The sequence below is a fragment of the Panthera tigris genome, chromosome A2, assembly GCF_018350195.1.
Source record: "Panthera tigris isolate Pti1 chromosome A2, P.tigris_Pti1_mat1.1, whole genome shotgun sequence".
NCBI lineage: Eukaryota > Metazoa > Chordata > Mammalia > Carnivora > Felidae > Panthera > Panthera tigris.
Genome location: NC_056661.1, coordinates 64,516,974 through 64,540,889, shown reverse-complemented (window position 1 = coordinate 64,540,889; position 23,916 = coordinate 64,516,974). Strand labels below are relative to the sequence as shown.

The window sequence follows — 23,916 nt, the reverse complement described above, 5'->3', positions numbered from 1 at the left end:
TCGGCTCAGGTCATGATCTCACGGTCCGTGAGTTCGAGCCCCGCGTCGGGCTCTGTGCTGACAGCTCAGAGCCTGGAGCCTGTTTCAGATTCTGTGTCTCCCTCTCTCTGACCCTCCCCCGTTCATGCTCTGTCTCTCTCTGTCTCAAAAATAAATAAACATTAAAAAAAAAGTTTAAAAAAAAATTTAAAAATAAATAAATAAAAATGAAAAAAAAATAAAATCTGTATCTAACTAAAATTTTTACCTTATAGACCTAATAAATTATAAAACTCACTACCTGAATAAATGTAAATGTAAAGCAAAAAATGAACATGTATTATATCATAGGTAACTCAGTGCACATAATTTTTAAGAAACATAAGTAATTAAAGTCAAAGCACAAGTTCATCTTTAAAATATCTATTTATTTTTTTGGGAGAGCACCAGCAGGGGAGGGGAGGGACAGGTGGACAGAGGATCTGAAGCAGGCTCTGTGCTGACAGGCTGACAGCAGTGAGCCCGATGTGGGGCTCGAACTCACGAACCACAAGATCATGACCTGAGCTGATGCTCAACTGACTTGAGCCACCCTGGTGCCCCACAAGTTCATCTTTAAAATACACTAAATTATTTTGCATTTTGCTACCAATGTACAGAATAGGAACAATGGAATTTTTCAAAGCATTTCTGAAAAACAGAGTAAGATACCAGTTATTAGCTCACATACGAAAAAGGACACCATTATTGTTAATGGTGTTGGTCATTTAAAAGCTCATTTCAATGAGATAATTTGGTCTTGTATGAAAACTGTTGCCACAGGAATTCCAAATATTGGAATTTGGGCACAGGGTTCACAGCATCCCTAATGGAGAGAAAAAAAAATGCAAGTATGAGTGAGAAAGCTACTTTCATATTTCTTGCAATCAGCTTTCCATCTTCATAATCACACCACACATTAACTACAACCTCCAATATTACATCCTACTCTCAGGTTGAATATTAGGAATTTACCCAGTAGAACAAGGTAGGAGGGATGATGAACTGAAACAAATTCTCAATGGCAGAAAACAAAAGCCAATAGCAGCCACAAGTCCAGTTGGCAAAAATCATATCTTTCAGGTTTACCAGTTTATAAAAATTAAGAGGAGTTTTAACAGGGCATATACCGAGCCATAGTGATTGGGGACACTATTCAGTAAGATACAACCAAAATGCTGGCTGGATCCAAATCATACTGAAACATGCTTGAGAACACTAAATTTAATTCAAACCTGTATATAGATTAGAAAGTCTTTTGGGGGGCAGCTGGATGGCTCAGTTGGTTAAGTGTCTGACTTCGGCTCATGTCATCATCTCATGGTTCAGGAGTTCAAACCCCAAGTTGGGCTCTGTGCCAACAGCTCAGAGCCTGGAGCCTGCTTCATATTCTCTGTACCTCTCTGTCTCTGCCCCTCCCCAGTTCCCACTGTCTCTGTCTCTCTCTCTCAAAAATAAACATTAAAAAAAGTTAAAAAAAAGAGTGTTTTAAAAAAGAACTAAAAACAAAGTTTCTAAAGATGTAAATCCACTCAGTGAAATAAACTGTACTGTATACAGTTTACCAAACAATTAACACATGCATAAAAATAGCCAGAAAACTCAAGGAACATCCTGGTGCTTTTCCAGAAATAGCCTTTGTTCCTTTCTGCTTTGTTCTGCTTTCTGCTTTCTCCCTGGACCCCCCTCCCCCTCCCCCTCTTTTTAAGTTTATACCTATTTGAATGCCTACTGTATGCCAGGAACTGTCTTAGGAGTGAGGTTAAAATGGTGGCAAAACAGACAAGAGCCTAACTACGAATATGTAAATCAGGGCAGCTGTAAGACAGCAGGGGGCAGTGATATCTGTGATCAGAACACTTGGAAAGGCGTTAAATCTTTGGGATAACACTAGCAACCAAGTGAGGGGTTTAGGTGGTTAGGCGGTTAATTTTAAATCCCTCCACTGCAGCCCAGCATATCCAGGGACTGTTTTCAGTCCACTGAGGAGCATTCATTTCTTCCTGTTAAAGCGAACACTACACGTCACTGTTAGACACTGTCCTCAGTGGCTTATGCTTCATTCATTGATGTGTTTGCATCAACTGCATAAGATGTATTTCTGTCGTAGCGCTGCTCGCGTTAAGTGACTCCTTCCAGCTGCAGAAAAGCTGGGCGCGATTCTCTTAAACACGTTGCGGCCATAAATGCTCATAGGTGGTGTCACACACTCTCCTGAACTTGGGTGATAAAACACAATCTTCCAGGCTCAGTGCAGCACAGAAGTCAACCTCCTCTAAGGTGGTTTCCTCTGTTCTTCCCACGAAGCTTCTCTCCGGGGCTGCGAGGTCTTACTTTCGATCCCACCTGGTGCGTGTGCACTTCCCTCCCAATCAAGCGCCATCTGTCCATCAAACACCAGCAGCTGACATGCGACACCAGGCTGTCCTCGGCGGGTGGTCGTGCGTCCCACTCACTCAGTTCCCACCGCCTGCTGCCCAGGGCTGGCCCGGGTGCTGAGCCTCACGAGGCGGCCTCGCTCGGCCCGCCAACGCGCACTCAAAGGGAGGGGCGCGGGCGGGGGGTGGGGGGCGGTCCGCGGTTCTCCTCCCGCTCCAGAACCTTCAGCAGGGCGCTCCCCCTCCCCACAGCTCCCCGGGCGGCGCCGAGGTCCCCGGGGCGCAGCCGGGGCGCTGCACGGCGGGCGGCACCGCGCCCCAGAGGTTGGCGTCGAGGGACGCTGGCCACGCGGCCGGCCCGGCCCCGCCCCAGGCCCCGCCCCGCGGAAGCGGCGACCCGTCCTTCCAGCCTCCCTTCCGGTCCGGGCCGGTGGGCGCGCGCCGCTTAACGACCTTCTGCGCCGACGGTCGGCAGGCGGCGGCGGCGAGTGGATGGAGGCCTCGGGCCCCGGCCGGGCGCGGCGGGGCTGGCGGCGGGCCCGGGCCGCGGGCTCCCCGCTCTCCCGGGCCGCGGTCGTCCTCCTGCTCTCCGCCTTCGTGGCGCGGGCGTCCTCGTCAGGTGAGGCGCCGGCGCCCGGGCGGCGGGCTCCCCCCCTCTCCTCCCCGGGTCACGTGCGCCCGCCGAACCGAAGAAACTCCGGTACCGGCCAGGGTGGGGGGTGTGTTTTCGTGGAAACCCGCGGGGGAACGCGCGTTTGCGCGGGGCAGCGGCTGACTCCGTACAGGCAGCAGGGCTCCCGGGTTTGAAGTCAGATGGGCTGTGAAGCAGCTCCCCGATTGGCCCCGGGCGGTTGTCGGCCCCACAGGGGGTTGGTTGCACACGGAGCTTTGTGATCATCCGTGGTCGCGGGGCTCCATCTACTGGTTTTAGTCGTAAAACGGGGGAGAGACTGGGATGTTCAAGGGTTTGACGTGTTCCCGCCGCCCTTTGTCGCCCTCTTTGTGCCCCAAGAAGTTCCATCCTGTTTTCAAAATGTTATTTCGGTTATTGGCCAACACAAAAGTGAAGCGGGAGTTTCAGCCAGTGTCCTGTAACTGGAAAGGTGGTGGCTGCGTTGTTTAGCCTTCAAATGTTGGACTCTTTTTTTTTTTTTTTAATAAAGTCTCTCCCAGAATCGAATAATAAAAAGCACAAAAGGGAGTTCCTTAAAATGCTACAAGTTGTACAAAAGAAGAGAAATGAGAAAAGAAGTCCTCCAGGAATGTAATTGTAGAGGGACTGTGGAGGAAGGCATGGGCTAAGGAGGAGAAAGGAAAGAAATGGAGTGAATAGACATTCCGAGGTATTCCAAAGTCTAGGCGTCAGGGCTCCTAAGGTTCTAGGATATGTAAGGAGTAGTCCGTAACCTTTAATTACTCAGTAGGAGAAGGATGCTTCTTGACCCTGACCCCTGGTCTTAATGCTAGATGTGATGGGGTGTGTGTGAGCTACCTGTTGATCCGATGACAAGATCAGACCTGAGGATAGAATAAATAGAACAAAGCAGGCAGTGTCTAGTATGTAAGCTCTGAATAGAAAAGACTGATATTTACATAGCATCTGATGGTTTGGGTTCAGCCCCTACAGTAACTGTAAATCTGCAGTTCAGTCCCATTTTGCAGATGAGAAAACTGAAGATGCTAGAGTTTAAGGTGCCTTTCCTAAGACCAGTAAGTGGTTTTCTGACTTTGAATATCATACTTGTTTCTTTGCACTCTCCTCCCTCTCTGTTAAATGTTTTTGGGTATATGCCTTACTGTGTTTTTTTTATAGTGCTCCTACGACTTGATCAGTGCACACTATTATGCCCATTTGCTCATTCAGCAACGACTGAAGAATATCAGAATATATTGTACGCAACTATTATTATTTAGTTTGTACCATGTGCAAGATGCTTGGTACTGGTTCTTCATAGGTTGACACAAACAGGTTCTACCATCGATGGAGTCTATAACAAGAAAAATCACATGTGTACATAAAGAACTGTAATACAATGTACAGTGTGTGTCATTGAAGAGGTGCTGGTGATGGAAGCGAGGGAAAGTAAGTGATCAGGACATACAGGTTTCAAGGAAGAGGGACTTGTGATTTGAGTCTTGAGGCGTGGGGCATTGGGACTTTAAAAACAGAGTTTTCTGAGTGGATGTAGAAAAAAACCAGGGATGAGATATAGTAGGGGGAAGCAGCGAGTAGAGTAATTTCGCTGGCATCTCTTCAACCGAGATCAAATATACTCTACTAAAGAATACCCTGGAATTTCTAATGAAGCAGATTGCTAATCGTTTGTTTTTGTTCTTGATAGTTGGATATTTGATTCGATTACCAAGAGGTTTTCGCTTGACCCAGGATACAGTGAAAATAGTGGGATCGTCAAATTTTCCAGGTATTAACGAATAGATGTTCAGTAATTTTAAGAAAGTATTTATCATTTGTTTAGGTTTTATCAATCTCGTCCAAAAGGCTAATGTTGTCCAGACACCCTAGTCTCCTAAGGCTCTTTTCCTTCTATGGAAATGGATTTGAATTGTTTCCATATAGTTTTATTCATCCAGGTCTGATTCTGTTTGCTGTAATTGCTTAAGTGGGCCAAGTATACTTATTTCTAGAAGTCATGTAATTAAAGTTGCCTATAGTGTTTCTGCTTGTTATTGTATAATTTTAGCCATGATATTAAATGTATGCAGTTCAAATATGCTACAGTTTTTTCAGTTGAAAAGGGTTTTGGATTTATAAGCTTTTGCAATAGTCACATGAGAAGCATAGCAGCTAAAACTTTTTTTTTTTTAACTGAGGTAAAGTCACATGCCTTAAAATTCCTCCTTGGAAGTGTACATTCCAGTAGCTTTTAGTATATTGACAAGGTTGTGTAACCATCAGCAGTATGTAATTTCACAACATTTTGGTATCTCCACAAAGAAATGCCGTGCCCATTAAGCAGTCACTCTCCAGCTGCTGGAAACCACTAATATCCTATTAATTTGCCTATTCTGGACCTTTATATAAGTGGAATCATACACTCTGTGCTGCTTTGCATCTGGCTTCTTTTACTTATTATAATGTTTTTGAGGCTCATTCATGTTATAGAAAGTATCCACACATCATTGGTTTTTGTGGCTGAATAATATTCTATCCTATGGATGCACCATGGTTTCCACTTTTTGACTATTTTGAATAATGCTGTTACAAACATTCCTGAAAAGTTTCTGTGTGATCACGTTTTAAAAAAATTTTTTTTTCAACGTTTTTTATTTATTTTTGGGACAGAGAGAGACAGAGCATGAACGGGGGAGGGGCAGAGAGAGAGGGAGACACAGAATGGGAAACAGGCTCCAGGCTCCGAGCCATCAGCCCAGAGCCTGACGCGGGGCTCGAACTCACGGACCGCGAGATCGTGACCTGGCTGAAGTCGGACGCTTAACCGACTGCGCCACCCAGGCGCCCCAACGTTTTAAATTCTTAATATACACCTGGAACATATGGCAACTCTATGTTTATTTGAGGAACTGCTGAACTATTTTTCAGAGAGTCTTCATTATTTTACTTTCACATCAGCAAGGTATGAGGACTCAAATTTTACAGCATCCTTCCCAGCATTTGTTATTATTCATCTTTTTCAATCATAGCTAACCTAGTGTCTGTGAAGTGGGTTTTCATGTGGTTTTGAGTTGCATTTCCCTAATGTCTAATGATGTTTAAGATCTTTTCATGTGTTTAATGGACGTTTGGTTATCTGCTTTGCATAAATGCCCAAGTCCTTTGCCCATTTTTTAGTTGAATATATATATATATATATATATATATATATATTTTTTTTTTTTTTTTTTTTTTTTTTTTTTAATTGAGTTGGAAGAGGTTTTTTCTTTTTTTTTCTTACATTCTGGATGCTAAACCCTTGTTAGATATTTGATTTACAAATAATTTCTCCAATACTATAGATTGTATTTTCTTTTTTTCCTTAGTAGAATCTTTATTATTATTTTTTAATATAATTTATTGTCAAGTTGGCTCACGTACAGTGTATACAGTGTGCTCTTGGTTTTGGGGGTAGATTCCCGTGATTCATCAGTTACACACAACACCCAGTGCTCATCCCAACAAATGCCCTCCTCAATGCCCACCACCCATTTTTCCCTCTCCCTGACTCCCCACGTCCACCCTCAGTTTGTTCTCTGTATTTAAGAGTCTCTTATGGATTCGCCTCTCTCCATCTCTGTAACTATTTTTTCCCTGCCCTTCCTCCATGGTCTTCTGTTAAGTTTCTCAAGTTCCACATATGAGTGAAAACATATAATATGTGTCTTTCTCTGACTGACTTACTTTACTTAGCATAAGACCCTCCACTTCTATTCACGTTGCTGCAAATGGCAGGATTTCATTCTTTTTCATTGCTAAGTAGTATTCTGTTGTCTATATAAACCACATCTTCTTTATCCATCAGTTGATGGACATTTAGGCTCTTTCCATTTTTTTCCAACATAATTTGGCTATTGTTGAAAGTGTTGCTATAAACGTTGGGGTACATGTGCCCCTATGAATCAGCACTCCTTTGGATAAATTCCTAGTAGTGCTATTGCTGGGTCGTAGGGTAGTTCTAATTTTTTGAGGAACCTCCACACTGTTTTCTTAGAGCGGCTGCACTGTGGATTGTGTTTTCACTTAAAAAATTTTTTTTAAAGACTTTAAATTTTAATTCCAGTATAGTTAACATACAGTGTTGTATTAATTTCAGGTGTACAATATAGTGATTCAACAATTCTATAAATTATTCAAAACCTATCAAGATATGTGTACTCTTAATCCCCATCACTTATTTCACCCATCCCCCCAATGCACCTCCCTCTGGAAACCATCAGTTTGTTTTCTATAGTTAAGAGTCTGTTTTTGGTTTCTTTCTCTCTCTCTCTCCCTCTCTCTCGTGTAGTTTTATGGTTTTATTAACACAAACACGATGTGCACACAAGTTGTCTATTCATTTTCTTTGCTGCACAGACTGGCATTGGGATTTGTGACTCTGATGGCCAGCTGGGCTGCTCTTTCCACAATGGCTTTGCCATTCTTAGAAGAGACATTGGGAGCAGTTTCTGCACATAAGACTAGTTGCACGTCAGCAGCTCTTCAAGCTCCTTGACGTTGTGGACCAGGAACTTCTGGAAGTCACTCCAGTGTTGGGCATCAGGATCTGGCCCTTGAATCTCCTGCACACCCTGTCCCGATCCCCTGGGTTTCTGCTATTGCACTTCATTTTGACATATCAGTCTGACTGGTGCTGGATGAACTTCATGGTCCTCTTCTTAACGATCTTGGGCTGCACCAGGGGTCTGAGGGTGGCCTTGATGACTGTGCCAAGGAAGAGTGGGGGGAGGGACTTCTTTGTTCATTTGTAAGCAACCCAAATGACCGTTGTTAGATGAATAGGTAAAGGAGATGTGATACATATACACAATGGAATATTACTGAGCCCTAAAACAGAATGAAATCTTGTCATTTGCAAGGATGTGGATGGAGCTAGAGAGTATAATACTAAGTGAAATAAGTCCGTCAGAGGGAGAGTCAAATACCATATGATTTCACTCGTATGTGGAATTTAAGAAATAAAGCAAACGAACAGACTTTTTTTAGTTTTTTAATAGTGTGCTTTAAAGCACACATCTTAAACTCTGATAAAGTCTGGTTTTTATTTTTTTCTTTAGTACCAGTGTTTTCAGTGCTATATCTTGGAAACAGTCCTCTAATCAACAGTCATAAAGTTTTATTTCTGTATTTTCTTATAAAAATTTTATAGTTTTGGCCCTTACATTTAGGTCTTTGATCCCGTTTTGAATTAATATTTGCATATGGTACGAGATAGGGGTCAAAGTTCATTCTTTTGCATGTGGACATCCAGTTGTTCCAGTACCATTTCTTCAAGAGACTTTTCTTTCTCTGTTGAATTTTCTTGGTGCCTTGTTGAGTAGAAGTTTGCCATAGATGTATGAATTTTTTCTGGACTCTAAATTCTATTTCATTGCTAGCGGTCCTTTTGCCGGTACTATGCTGTCTTGATTGCTGTTTTGAAATCATTAAGTGTGAGTCATTCAAATTTGGTCTTTTTCAAGATTGTTTCGGCCATTCTGGGTCTCTTGCAATTCCATATTAATGCTAGAATCAGGTTGTCCATTTCTGTAGAAAAGCCCATTGGGATGTCAGTAGGAATTGCATTGAAAGTGTAGATCAATTTTTGTAGCGCCACCAGCTTAACCATATTCGTGAACATAGGTTGTCTTTCCATTTATTTATTCTTCAGTTTCCCTCAGTGATGTCTTCTAGCTTTCAGTGTACAAGTCTTGTGCCGCTTCTGTTAAATTTATTTCTAAATGTTTTATTCTTTTTGATGCTGTTGTAAATGGAACAGTTTTCATTATTTAGGTTTTGGATTGCTCATTGCTATTATGTAAAAATATAATTGAATTTTTCACATCGATGTTGTGTCCTGTCACCTTACTGAATCATTTATTTAGCTCAATTTTTTTAGTTGGTGGGGAAGTCATTTCTTAGGATTTTCAGATAGAGATAGTTTTATTTTTTCCTTTCCAGTATGGATGCCTTTTATTTTCTTGCCAGTTGCTCCAGCCAGAACCTTCCGTTCCATATTGATAATAGATATGTGTGTCTTAGTCTTGATCTTAGGGGGAGGGAAAGGTTTTAGTCTTTCACTATTAAGTATGGTGTTAGCTGTGACTTTTTAAAAAAATTTTTTTTGTTAATGTTTATTTTTGAGAGAGACAGAGACAGAGCATGAGTGGAGGAGGGGCAGAGACAGAGGGAGACACAGACTCTGAAGCAGGCTTCAGGCTCTGAGCTGTCAGTACAGAGCCCGACGCAGGGCTCGAACTCATGGACCGTGATATCATGACCTGAGCCGAAGTTGGACACCCATCCGACTGAGCCACCCAAGCGCCCCAGCTGTGACTTTTTTGTAGATGTTATTTATCAGATTGAGAAAATCCCTTCTGTTCCTAGTTTGTTGAGTGCTTTTATTGTAAAAGGGTGTTGCATTTTGTTAAATGCTTTTTCTGCATACATTGAGATGATCGTGTGTTTTTTGTCCTTTATCTTACTGACATAATGTGGTATTACAGTGATTGATTTTTGTATTTTGAATTAGCCATGCATTCCTGGGATAAATCCTGGTTTATTATGAAGCATAATTCTTTTTCATGCTGCAGGATTGGCTGCTACTATTCTGAGGCCTTTTATGTCTATATTCTTAGGGGAAGCAGTTCTATAGTTTTCTTGTGTTGTCTTTGTCAGAATTTGGCTTTAGGGTAATAGTGATTTGATAAAATGAGTTGGGACATGTTCCCTTCTCTTCTAATTTTTGGAAGAGTTTGTGAAGTATTGTTGTTAGTTCGACTTTACTTGTTTGGTGAAATTCGCCAGTGGATTCATCTGGTGCTGGGCTTTTCTTTATAGAAAGAGTTTTGATTACTAATTCAGTCACTTTCCTTGCTTTAGGTCTATTCAGACTTTGTTTTTCATTGTTTCTGGTGAGAAATCAGCTCATTTGAGGACCATATGTATGTAACAAGTTGCTTCTCTTGCTGCTTTTAAGAGTCTGTCTCTTGGGACTTGGGCAGATGATTATGATGTGTCTGGATGTGGATCCCTTTGAACCTGTCCTAGTTTGAGTTCATTGAGCTTTTTAGATGTGTTGATTCATGTTTTTCATCAGTTTGGGGGATTTTGCCATTGTTTCTTCAAATATCTTTATGCCTTTTGCTCTCCTCTCTTCCATGGGACTTTTATTATGTATATACTGGAGTGTTTGATGATTTCCCACAGGTCTCTGGGTACTGTTCATTTATCTTTATTTTTTTTTTCCCCTCTTTCTTACACTGGATACTCCCCAATTGATCTGTCTTGAGGTTTATGGATTCTTTTTTCTGCCTGCCTACATCTGCTTTTGATTCTTACAGTGAATTTTTCAATTCAGTTATTGTACTTTTTAATACAGAATTTCTTTTTTTTTTTTTGATAACTTCTGTTTCATTACTGATAATCTTTGTTGGGAAAGAAGACATTTTCATACCTTTTTTTTTAGTACTTAAGACATAATGTTCTTTGATCATATTTAAAATAACTGTTCAGTAATTCCAAAATTTGGGCTTCCTCAGGGACAATTTCTATTGATTGCTTTCTTTTTTTCCTACCTATGACTATATCTCCCTGGTTTTTGTGTGTTTTTTTTTTTTTATGTTTCATATTTTTGGTTAAAAACTGGACTTTTTAAGTAATTTAATGTGGCAACTCTGGAAATCAGATATTGATGTTGTTGGTGTTTGCTGTTGTTGTTTGTATGTTTAATGACTTTTCTGAACTAATTCTTTACATTTTGTGTTGTTCGTCATGTAGCCACTGAAGTCGATGCTCAGTTAGCTTAGGCCAATCATTGGATGGAGATTTCATGAACACCACAGCCAGTCTCCTGGTCTTTGCAGAGGCTCTGCGAGCTGGTTGGGGCACACCCTAAATATTAGCTAGCCAGAGCGTCAATTTCAGCCACACATTAAGAACTTAAGTTCTTGTTCTTGACTGAGCATGCTGAGTCTTAGGCATGCACCCCCCACACCCTGCCCTCTGCCCCATGCATGCATGTATGTGGTCTTCTGCTTTGCTAGGAATATGTTAGAACTTTCAAGCTCCTGTGGATGTCATTTCCAGCTTTTCCTCATAAGCTTATTGGTTGCCCTGCTGTTTAACCCAACTGTTACCCACTGCATCAGGCATTTATAAAGTTAAATGAAACTCTCTAGTTGCTTTTGAAAAATACTTTTTGGGAAAAGGCTTTTTATAGTGGTTGCGCTTTGCATTAGATCCAGCAAAGACAGCCTTGTAGGAAACTGCCAGAGAAGTCCAATAATGACAGTTCTCTGGGAAGGAAGCATAGAAGTCTCGCCAACTCTGTTGGCCCTTCTAGTGGCTACCAGGGTGCTGGTTCTTACAGTGATTGGTGTAGCAGTGGGCAGAGCTAAGGCAGAGCTAGGGAGGGGGGTGATGGGAATAAGGAAACTTACAGTGCTACCAGCGCACCTGGATCCTGCCACAAATCGCCACACAGTGGTTGGATTAAACAACACAATTTTATTGTCTCCCAGTTCTGGAGGGGAGAAGTTCAGTCACAGAGACAGGGTTGATTCTGCTTGAGGGCTGCGAGATCTGTACCAGTTCTCCTTTCATGGCTTGTGGGTGGCCATCTTCTTCTGCCTGTGTCTCTTCACATCACATCCCCTCTGTAATTTGTACGTGTGTCCAGATTTTCCCCTGGATAAGGGGTATTGGATGAGGCTTGCCGTAATGACTTCATTTTAACTTTATTACTTTTCTTTTTTTTTTTTTTTTAATGTTTATTTATTTTTGGGAGAGAGAGACAGCAAGCAGGGGAGGGGCAGAGAGAAAGGGAGACGCAGAATCCGAAGCAGGCTCCAGGCTCTCAGTTGTCAGCACAGAGCCCGACGCGGGACTCACACCCACAAACCGTGAGATCATGACATGGGCTGAAGTTGGACGCTTAACCTACTGAGTCACCCAGGCACCCCTAACTTGATTACTTTTCTAAAGACACTATGGCCAAATAAATTCACATTCTGAGAACTTATTCTGGTGGTTAGAGCCTAAACATATGAATTTGGGGAGAGGCATAATTCAACCCATCATGCCAAAGATTCAGTTGTTTTTCTTGAGTAAACTTTTCATGAGTTGCTTCAAGTCTTTGAGTAATTTCCAGAGCTCTGAAAATGTTGATCCAGACAATTTCTGTCAGTTTTTGTATTACCTTTATGAAGGGGATAATTTTTAGAGTTCCTTACTCTGCCATTTTCACTGATATCACAACTTTTTATCACAGTTTTTGTTGTAAAACTCTAATTTCTAAACTTAAATTGTAAAACATGTATCACTGATTTCTTTTTTATTGCTTTTTAAATGGGGTATGATTACATTTATTCTTAATAGATGGACATTTCAGTTCAGTGTGGATTTCTTATAGCACATAGATTATTCTACAATGTTTTACTACTTGTGCCTACATCTTTATTTTAACATTTTTTTGTTTTTGAGAGAGATTGAGAGAGAGAGAAAGTGAGCAGGGGAGGGGCAGAGACAGAGGGAGACACAGAATCCGAAGCAAGCTCCAGGCTCTGAGCTGTGAGCACAGAGCCTGATGCGGGGCTCGAACCTACTAACTGTGAGATCATGGCCTGAGCCAAAGTCAGACACTTAACCGACTAAGCTACCCAGGCATCCTATAGAAAAAAATTGCTTAAAATTTAACAGCAATTAATGATAAAAAACAAATAATTTAAGCATACAGGGAACTTTCTTAACCTATGGAAGAATATCTATATCTAATAGCTATATTCAGGGGAGACTGGTTCAGTTGGTTAAGGGTTGGACTCTTGATTTCAGCTCAGGTTTCATATCAGGGTTGTAACTGTTGAAGCCTACTTAAAAAATGAAGGAGTGAATGAAGGAGTTCGTGAATGAAAGCTGCATTCAGTAACCATCACACTATATGGTGAAACTTGAGAGACCGTCTCAAGTTAGGCAGAGTTTTGATTCTTAGATACAACTCTTTACTGTACTGGATCACAAAAAGCTTTGTATTTGGTGAATCAGTGAAATGTTGGCATGCCAAAACCGTTTCTACTCATAAGCTGACTTATGAGTAAATTCAAGATAATTGAATCTTTACTGTGTTCCTTTTGTATCTCCTAAAGAATATAATTTTGGCTTGTTTAATGATCAGGATTCTTTGAATTTTAAAGCAAAGTGGGAAAAATGCTTAATAAAATCAAAGCATATATTTATTTTTTGACTTTTTAATCACATTATAACTTTCAAATTCAGTACTTTGTATCACATCAATGTGAATAGTTATTTTGCTAATATAAACAGATTTATTGGTTCCTTTCAGGTTTGGTGTCTTTGCAAAACAGATACAGTCTAGTATAGACTAGCTTTAATACTTTGTAATTAAAATAATATCCTGAGAATAAAATAAGTTAGTGTTATGAACTCTGCATAAAAGCCCAATGCATTATTTTCAGATTGGTAAACCCGCATACACCCCCAAATATAATACATGTGTATATTTTTGAGTATTAGTGATCATATGGAATGCAGTGAAATTTAGTCCTTATCAAGTAATTGCAGTTACCCAAAGAAAAGTTATAAAAACATGCAACGCAAACTACAAAAATGTGAGGCATTATAGAGCATAAAATGATACAAAATATTATTGGAACATTTTAATGTTGTATTTTCAGTGAAAGTATATGTTATGCTTCATCAAAAGAGTCCACACGTGTTATGTGTAACCCAACGACTGCGAAATTCAGAACTGATAGATCCATCATTCCAGTGGCATGGGCCAAAAGGAAAAATTATTTCAGGTAGGCTTTTGTTTCTATTATAATTCAATGGATATGTCTGAAATATGCTCAGAACACAGAATAGTCATGTCTCATATATATGTATATGTTTCCTCACTTGTTTTTTCCTGTGATTTCCCTTTGGAACAGTGCAGGTGGTATAGACATTTTTCACACATCTTAATCTGAGATAGAGACACTTGATGACTGTTTAAGAGTTTGGGGAATTCTCTGAGCACCTATATTCCACAAAAATGTTACTTTTTAAAAAGTTCTTAGAGCCATTTTGGTTTCTTCATTCAGACTTCTGTTAGTCAAGTGTGTACGAAGAAGCAGATATAATTCTGGTTTTTATTGACAATACAAATGAGCCCTTTGAGCTGCAGATTTATAAACATGGTTTTGTCTTAAACAGCACCACGTAGGGACAGCTCAGGTCTTTACTAGTAGAGTTTTTACATTTTTTGATCTTATGTTTCTTTCTGACTAACAACCATACCAATGTGGATTATATTTGAATTTAATTTCAATATTAGAATCTATTAAAAAAAAGATCGTATTTAGCTTTTCATACTTTGGTATTAAAAACATGCATTTAGATATACTGCATGGTTTGACCGTGATTGTGTATTAATGTATGACTGGTGCTGTGCTTACGAAAGAGGAAACTTAGTAAATCAGTTACTCATCCAGAGGAGAAGACAGACTCGAGAGACACTGTGAATGGTAGCTTTATGGTTTCAATAAATTTTTGAGGAAACAAGATCTTAATCTCACGAAAGTATTTTTGTTCCACATAGAGATTACTGTTGGTATGACTGGTCTGATCAATATTTTCTCCATTCAACTTCTTTTGTTATTTTGAAATGCATTATCTTTTTTCTAATCTTTCATTTGCTGGTCTGTTTTTGCAGTGTAGTTTAAAAAATATAAATCAGCTTAGCTGTTCTTGTGTTCAGCCTTGCTAAATACCAGCTTAATGAATTTTCATCCTAACTATGTGTTCAATGAAGCGCTTAATCATTTTCGCATACCATCCGGGAAGTTGTCTTTATTGCTCTGTTTACATCTGTTTACATTTTCTTTTTTCTTCCTTCCTTTCTTCCTCTCTTTCTCTCTCTCTCTCCCTCCCTCCCTCCCTCTCCCTACTGGTATTTGGAGTGAGTGCCTGTAGACGGAAACCTGGGGGTTTATTTTGTTATGGTGGTTGGGGCAAAGCATTATATTCATACCAAGACTTGGCTGAGGAAACATTCATAGGAAATACTTGTTTCGTAATATGTTTTAATTCATGTTTTTATATAATTGAATAATCTTAGCCGTACAGTTCTGAACTATTTATGCTGATTCTGAAGAAGCTCAAGGTTTAAATAGTTACTCCTCTCTAGGTGAGATGGTTCTTCAGAGTGAAGTACTCAGCTCTTAGTGAGAAGTACTCAGCTCTTAGTGAGTGCCTGCCTGGGGGCTGCGCTGTGCTAGGCTTTGTGTAATGTCTCTGCCTCATTGTACTAACATAGTAGGAATGGATTAGCAGAGATCAGTGACAAAAAATCCCAAGAGATCGGGCACTTAATAGAAATCAATGAAATGGGCCAGGTATAGAAGCATCCAGTACTGATGATGTGATCAGATTTTATTTTTACTGCTCTGTGATAATAGCACATTATGTAGTACAAGCGTGGAGGTTAGTATATTTTACATTTGGTGTTAAAACTCCGTAAGTTCAAAAATAGAAGCATTTAAGTATTGAATTGTTCTTTTACAATTTGTTACTCCTTTGATTCGGAAATTGAAATCTGAAACATTTTCTTCTCTAAGATGTGTTGCCAGTCTTGTAGTTTATCTTGAAAAGTATAGTATGTGATTGAATTTTGAGTCCTGCAACTAAGAGCAATATTTTATTTTACTCACTTTCATAATGGAAAATAGATGTTCAGATGTGTAGTTATTTCCAAGTAAGGATAAAATCATGTTAGTACAGTGTTTGTTTTTTTTTTATTTATAAAAACTATTCTCAGGAAATTCTGGTGTTGACATCATCATCATATTTGAGATTTCAGTACAGGATCACATCATAATTCACTGTCTACCAGTTTGCAGGCTCATTAGTTCTATCATTATCATTTCAGAAAGATCTGGAAATGTCTAATTTTCCTAAAGCTTGAAAAATGGGAGAATCTTTTTGGACACTTATGAATATTCCAAAGATAGTTTCCCTAAAAGTTAGCAAAAGAAATCATGTAATTGTGTAATTACTTGCACATGCCCCTGGAGAGAAACACTCCGATTGTTTAGATGGGTTGTAAAATATAGGGGACCTATGTTAGATTTGTTCGGTCCCCCCCCACCCTGTCTCCCTACCTTCTCTCCCTCTTTCTCTTCTCGCCCCCACTCCTCCTCTGTTTGTCTTCCCATATTTTTTATTCACAAACAAAATGCATTTTTTGCAAAAAGACTTGTACGTCTTACCCCAACCCTGATCCCAACCTGATGAATTAACTCTTCTTGGTGGGTGGACTTCCCCACTTTTCTAAATATATCTAAGCACATACACACACGAGTTTTACCCTGTAACTACACTCTTATTATTCTTCTTGAGATTGAAGATGACATTCTATCCTTCCGTACTATTTTTTATTGAATGAATCACATCATGTGTACAGATGCATATAAGATATATGCAAGTCACGATACGGTAAAACAGACATCCTAGAACCTGCAGGATACACCATTACGAAGACCGTTGCACTCCTAATAAGATGCTTAAAAATCCCATTTTTCTGTCCCCAAACACTGGTCAGGTAAACACTACTGTGAACATTTACAGAATTATTCCCTGGCTTTTCTTTATGTGTTTGTCATGTGTATAAATATACCCCACAGACACGTTTATCCATACTGACCGCCCTCTGCAGTAAAGTACAGTCATTCTGTCCATTTTGGGTGTGAAAAAACTGAGACATTGAGAGAATAGGATGCTTACTGAAGTCCTGGGCCTCTGAAGTCCAGCTTCAGAGTTCACAGATACAGTCTAAGTGAGGGAGGAATGGGATTTTGATTTTCCCTTTTCATCATTTTGTGAGTTTTTGGTTTTTTGTATCTTTTAAAGAATTTGCCCAATTTAGAGTCTTCTTTCAACTTGTTGAATTTATGTGCATAAAGTAGTTACGATACTGTCTTACTTTTTTTTTAATATATTCAGGATCTATATGATGTGCCCCATTCTGCCTGATGTTGGCTCTGTCTTTTCTCTTTCATTTTGGTCTCTCTGGATACAGGTTTAAAAATTTTACCAGTCTTGGGATGCCTGGGTGGTTCAGTTGGTTCAGTGACTTCAGCTCAGTTCATGATCTCAAGGTTCCTGAGTTCAAGCCCCATGCCAGTCTCTGTGCTGACGGCTCAGACCCTGGAGTCTTCTTTAGATCCTGTGTTTCCCTCTCTCTCTGCCCCTCCCCTGCTCGCACTCTCTGTCTCTCTGTCTCTCTGTCTCTGTCTCTCAAAAATGAATAAACATTTTAAAAAAATGTTCTTACGAGTTTTTTCAAGGGACCGGCTTTTGGTTTGATTTATTTTTCTCTCTTATTTTGTTATTTTTTACTTTCACTGATTTCTGTTTTTATTTTTATTATTTCCTTTCTTCTGTTTGCTTTGGGTTAAATTTGCTTATCTTTTGTTGCTTGTAGAATTCTGGATTGACAGTTTATTTCTTTCAGCATTCTAAAGATGGCCCTCTGTATTCTTTTTGCTTGCATAGTTCCTAATGAGAAGTCTGCTGTTATCTTATCCCTGTCCCTCTGTAGACAGCATGCCATTTTTTTTCTGACTGAATTCAAGATTTTTTTCTTTGCCTTTCATTTTCAGTGATTTGAATTTTACGTACCTCTTTTTTTTTCTTTGTATTCTGCTTAGTGTTCTCTCAGCTTCTTGGATTTTTTTTTTATTTTTTTATTAAAAAAAATTTTTTTTTAACATGTATTTATTTTTGAGACAGAGAGAGACAGAGCATGAATGGGGGGAGGGGCAGAGAGAGAGGGAGACACAGAATCGGAAGCAGGCTCCAGGCTCTGAGCCATCAGCCCAGAGCCTGACGCGGGGCTCGAACTCAGGGACCGCGAGATTGTGACCTGAGCTGAAGTCGGACACTTAACCGACTGAGCCACCCCGGCGCCCCGATCAGCTTCTTGGATCTTTAATTTGATGCTTGCTGTTAATTTTTGAAAATTCTCTGCCATTATGTCTTCAAATATTTATTCTTTCCCATGCTGTCCCTCCTCTCCTTCTGAGATTTCTATCACCTATATGTAACGCTCTTTGATATTGTTGCACACAGCTCTTGGGTCTTTCTTCCTGGTGGTGGTGGTGGTTTATTTTTTCTCTTTGAGATTCAGATTGGGTTGTTTCTTTTGACCTATATTGAAGCTCATTGATTCTTTCCTAAGCTGTATCGATCTTTTTATGTTTTTGTCCATTTTGTTTTGCTTTTAGTTCTGGCATTTTCATTTGATTATTTTTTGTAATTTCAGTTTCTCTGCTAAAATCTCCCATCTGGCCTTGCATATTATCTATGTTTTCTATTCAATATTTTAATACTTTTGTCATTGTTATTTTAAATTAACTGATATTTTTGACATATATGTCACTTAAGAGTCTGTACATCGCCTGGTATTTTGGAAATATGTCTTACTTTTCTGTATGTCTCCTTGTTTTTTGTTAAAGTTGGAAATATTGAATAAAATAAGACTATAGATAGTAAGGATTTTTATGCTTTGAGATAAATACCTTTTTAAAAATAGCATTAATGGGGCGCCTGGGTGGTTCAGTTGGTTGAGCGACCGACTTCGGCTCAGGTTGTGATCTCACAGTTTGTGAGTTTGAGCCCCGTGTCGGGCTCTGTGCTGACAGCTCAGAGCCTGCAGCCTGCTTCTGATTCTGTGTCTCCCTCTCTCTCTGCCCCTACCCCACTCATGCTCTGTCTTTCTCTGTCTCAGAAATAAATAAACATTTTAAAAAATAAAAAAAAATAGCATTAAGTCTTTAGTATTAGAAGTTTGTGTTAATCTAGTCAAGAATTTATCTTGGTTTAATATTGGTTGTTGCTATGGTTATTGAAAGCTTCAGTCAGATAAAGTTAAAGATGTTTTAGGTATAGGCTGGTTCATGAGAAGTTCTTTTTCTCCAGTGTCTTTGGAGAAAAACATTTCCTTTCTTGGCTTTGTTTTCTCCTTTTTTTTAAAAAAAAAAATCTCTAGAATCTCTTATACCTCTTCTAATTTGATTATACTACATTTTGACTAGACTCTTTTACTGATGGGTCATTGGGAGAGAGGGACAGTCTCTGATGTTCGGTTAAGCCTGGTCTTTGGCAGGTATGGTGTCCCTGGGACTTGTGGCCGGGGTGGGGGCAGCCGTCACAAATGCTCTAACCCCTTCTCCATCTGTAGTGTTGGCCTAGTACTTCTTGCTGACTGTTCCTCAAGGATGAGACTCTTTTCCCTTTATGTTTACTTCCCCAGTGGCAATAAGTCTCCACAGAGTCCTAGGTGACTATTTTTGTTCCTTCTCTCCCTATACATTAAATCATTGTTGCATACCAGGAAGTAGGGGAAATGGGTGTGGGTGGACTTTTGGCAGGGTTGCTGGGCCCCTCCTTGAGCCAAGTCTGGTGGGAGTCATGCCTAGGATTCCCCTGACCTTCTCTTTGATCAGTCTGAGGTGTTCCTGAGGGTACACCCTATAAGAGGGTGTAACACCTCATCTCCCCCCACCCCAGTATCTCTGGTCCTCAGAAGTTTCACATGTTCACACAGGTTGACACTTGGCTTTTAGTAAATCATCGAGAACTTTCAGCTGAGTCTTCTTAAATGCTTGGGTCCTGGTTCTATCCACAGGTCACTGTCCCTCCCCAGATTTCAGGTTTATTGGTTACCCTCTCACCTCAGTTTTTTTGATAGGTTTGAGATAAATTGTTAACTGACAATTTGTCTTTTTCCTTATTGTAATAGTGGGGTCGATGTTCTTGTGGTCAGTTTCCATATCTGAGCAGAAACTAAAAGTGCAAACTTAGTTTTTTTGTTAAATAATAAGTTATAATGAAATTGTGCTTAAATTTTGCCGTGTAATTTTAGAGTTGTAAGTCATGAACTAGAAGTCTAGTCCAACTCTAAAGTTTTAGATGATCGAGCTAAGTTGTAGAGAAAGAAGTATTGACTTTAGTTCAGTTATTCACGGACTGTATGCTGTTGCCTGAGTTGTTCCTTTGCCTACATGTTTCTTTGGCATCATGGAATTCACATTTAAACATTGTTACTTAAAGGTCATTTGTTAAGTGGTGTTGTAGCATGGCTTTTTCTGTTGGCTGTGAAATCCTCTGAGTATCTTTTCAAAATGTGCCGCTTTTAATTTTTATTCATTCATGCATGCATGAATTTAAATGCATGCATTTAGAGAGAGGGAGTGCATGAGTGAGGGAAGGGCAGAGGGAGAGGGAAAGCATCTCAAGCAGGCTCCACGCTCAGCTCGGCCCCAGTGTGGGGTTCAGTCTCAGGACTGTGAGATCATGACCTGAGCTGAAATCAAGAGTTGGACGTTTAACCGACTGAGCCTCCCGCGCACTCCCACTTTAATGTTTTAAAAATAAGAAGGTGAGAGGGTGCTTTATCATGAATCATGTCCTACGTGATTTTCTGGCCATCATAATACTTAAATTGTAATAGGTATTCAGATATGTATTAGTGCACTTATACTTCTAGTTTGGGAAAATTATAGCCAAGAATGCATAGCCTAATTGACAGCATGATATTCATGGTGTTTAAAATCTATGGACATTTTATTTTATAGTTTGAGAAGAATCGGTATTAACTCTTCTTTATTTAAAAATTTTTTTTGAAGTTTTTATTTAAATTTCGGTTAACACACAGTGCAATATTCGTTTCAGGTGTAGAGTGTAGTGATCCAGCCCCTCCGTATGACCCCCGGTGCTCGTCACAAGTGTGCTCCTTGATCTCTGATCACCTGTTTCACCCAGCCCACCACCCACCTCCCCCATGGCAACCATCAGTTTGTTCTCTCTTGTTAAAGAGTCTCTTTCTTGGTTTGCCCCTCTCTCTCTCTTTTTCCCCTGTGCTCATTTGTTTCTTAAATTCCACATACTAGTGAAATCATGTGGTATTTCTCTTTCTTTGACTGACTTCACCTTTTATCATATTTACTATAAAGCATTTGTCTCTGCTGAAATCTATAGCAAACACTTGAAAACTTGTTAATCTGTTTTAGAAAAGAGACATTTTATGATAAATATGTAATCTTTCATCAAAAAAGAAATGAGCATTACAGTAGGAACATAGTCACAATTTATAACCTCTTTTTCAGCTTCATCCAAGGATTTGGAAATGGGAATTCTTAAGGCATAATATTCTGTGTAAATTCCTTGAGGGAGAGTATATCCATCTCTATTCATTTCTCCTTCGGTATCTGAAGTAGGACTTTGCATGTACTAGAAACCCAGCAAACTTTTAAAAATGTTTATTTATTTATTTTGAGAGAGAGAAAGAGAAAGCATGAGCGGGGTAAACGGGTAGAGGGAAAGAGAGAATCCGAAGCATGCTCAGCATGGAGCCCAGTGCGGGGCTCGATCCCACCACCTGGGATCATAGCCTGAACCGAAATCAAGACTCAGATGCTCAGGCAACTGAACCACCCAGGCGCCCTGAAACCGAACAGATTTTTATTGAGCAAGTTAATAATGAAAATTTCATCACTAAGAACATTCCTGTTGTGTCTTATTTTGAGGAAATACATTTATTCAAAAATAAATTTCAACCTGAAATTTATAAGCAATATGTTATTTATTTAAAGTGGAAAAAGATAATTATTTGCTGGGATAACACTTTCCATTCTAATGAATGGCATATGAAATTATTGAATGAGTTTTAATATAAAAATTTTCAAATGCAAAACTGATTATGCACTTTCAGAATAACGACTTGAATTACTTAAGGATTTATAGCTTTTTCAAGTAATTTAAGTTGTATTTGTTACAGGAAAACAATTCTGTGAGATATGCTGTCGTATATTATGATTCTTTGTTTTACAAATGATGGAGCTGGACTTAAGAAAGATTAAGTGATTACCCTCGGGTTACAGTTTATGAGAAAGAAAGGTAGACCTGAAACCCATGTCTCAAGCCTCTAAATCACACCTCTTTCCTGTTACACAGCACAGCTTCCTCCCAGTGTGGTACTTAAGTAACAAAGCACACGGAAGTCCCAAGGGCTCTTAACATCCAGTCCTCGTTCTCAACACTGCAGCTCTGATTGTGTGACTTTGGGCAGGTCGGGTGATCCAGTCTCTTATTTTCTCTCTTCTGCAACCCTAAGGTTATAACCCAGCCTTTCCCTGGTATCCTGTGTAATGACTAGAAGTACCTAGTTATTAGTATCTTGGGTTAGTCTTTGTTCTGGATACATTGTTTCCTCCCTTTCACATACAGTTTGTAAGCTTATGGAGAGCAGAACTTATCAATCAGTACACATACATATGTGGATATATAATTACTTTATAGCATATGTAAATAAATGCTGCTTTTATACACATGCGAATATCTGATAGAGTTCATTTCAATGCAAGGAGATTAGGAGTGCATGAAGTACATGGAATTGTCAGTCTCCTCTGCCACTTAGGCAGCCGCACAGTTGGTGACCCCTGGTTAGTCCAGTTCACACACTAAGAAGGTCATCCTGGACGCAATCACTAGTTATGCCCCCGACAAACTTCAGTGATTCTGTAGGTAAATTTTGATGGTTTTGCTCTGTTTAGAAAATATTTTGTTATTTTATCTCAGTGTCGTGTAATTTAATTACTGTGTTATTCCTTTATTAGAAAACAGCACTACACAAGTAACATCCACAGGAAGCCTTATATTCCAGAACTTTGAGGAGGGAATGAGTGGAGTTTACACCTGTTTCCTGGAGTATAAACCTACTGTGGAGGAAATTGTGAAAAATCTTCAACTAAAATACGTTATATATGGTAAGAAGTGCATTTAGTTGTATGTTAACATTTCTTAATGTTTTCAAATATTTAAATATCTTTAGGTTTGTCTTAAAGGGACTTTGTTATTTTTTTATTTTTTGTCTTTTAAAGAAAAACTACTACTTGCCTCTATTTTACAAAGTGCTGCGTAAGTGTTAGTGGTGAGGGCAGACCTTGTTTTCTTCGGGGGAGTGTTGATATGAATGCAGATAAATTTAAACCGCTGAGTGAAAATGGGGCTGGAAATCATGTTTTCAAATTTTTACAATATTATAGTTTATACTGCTGTTAAATTCTGAGTTTCATGCTTGGTGGCACATTGCCATCCCCCCGGACGGGAGCATGAAATGCCACCATAAATCCTTCTCTAAAAGCAGTGTGGTCTGTGGAGGTATGAGATGGGGAGAGCTGGGTGGGTTACTCGAGTGGCCGGGAGAGCAGCGTGAGCAGAGGTTGCTTGTATGTCCCCTTTCACCGGGGGAACCTGCATGTGGTGGATGGAATTGGGGTCCTCCGGGATGCACCTGTCTGATCTCCAGGACCTGGGCCTGTGTTGCCTTTCCGGACAGAAGGCTCTTCGCAGGTATCGATTAGCTAAGCATCTTGAGGAGAGGAGGTTGTCCTGAAGTCGCTGAGCAGGCCCAGCATCAGGGTCCTTAGCGGAGGAGGCACGAGGGCCATGGACACATAAAGGAGACGTGATGGCGGAAGGAGAGGCCCCCGTGGTTTCCTCTGAGGATGGAGGAGGGGCCACGGCCAGGGAGAGCAGGAGGCCTCTAGAAGCTGGAGCTGGAGGTGGAGGTGGCAGAGGCCTGGAGCTTCCAGAAGGAGTGCACCTTGTAAGATTCACTTTGGACTTCTGGTCTCCCAAACTGCAAGATAATAATATTTGTGCTATTTGAAGCCACCGCGTCTGCGGCGATCTGTCACAATAGCAACGGGAAACTAACGTACCATCCTTGTCACAGCTGGGTTGCGGAACGCGCGGCAGAATTATTAGTGGTTTCCTGATGATTTTCAGTCACTGATGAAACACTGTCCC

At 40.0% G+C, this 23,916-nt stretch overlaps 1 protein-coding gene across 2 annotated transcripts in view; it reads left to right on the top strand.

The window, feature by feature from the left end:
• Window positions 1-2,816: 2,816 nt before the first annotated feature.
• Window positions 2,817-23,916, top strand: part of LOC102965354 (zona pellucida binding protein) — a 115,283-nt gene continuing 94,183 nt past the window's right edge. Inside the window, exons 1-4 of one of the 2 annotated variants that reach the window (XM_042963221.1) lie at window positions 2,817-3,015; window positions 4,739-4,819; window positions 13,740-13,865; window positions 22,722-22,871. In XM_042963221.1, the coding sequence (XP_042819155.1) occupies window positions 2,889-3,015; window positions 4,739-4,819; window positions 13,740-13,865; window positions 22,722-22,871 (484 nt within the window). In that variant the 5' untranslated portion in view covers window positions 2,817-2,888. The remainder of the gene's footprint in view (window positions 3,016-4,738; window positions 4,820-13,739; window positions 13,866-22,721; window positions 22,872-23,916) is intronic. The other variant, XM_042963214.1, reaches the window with a different exon arrangement.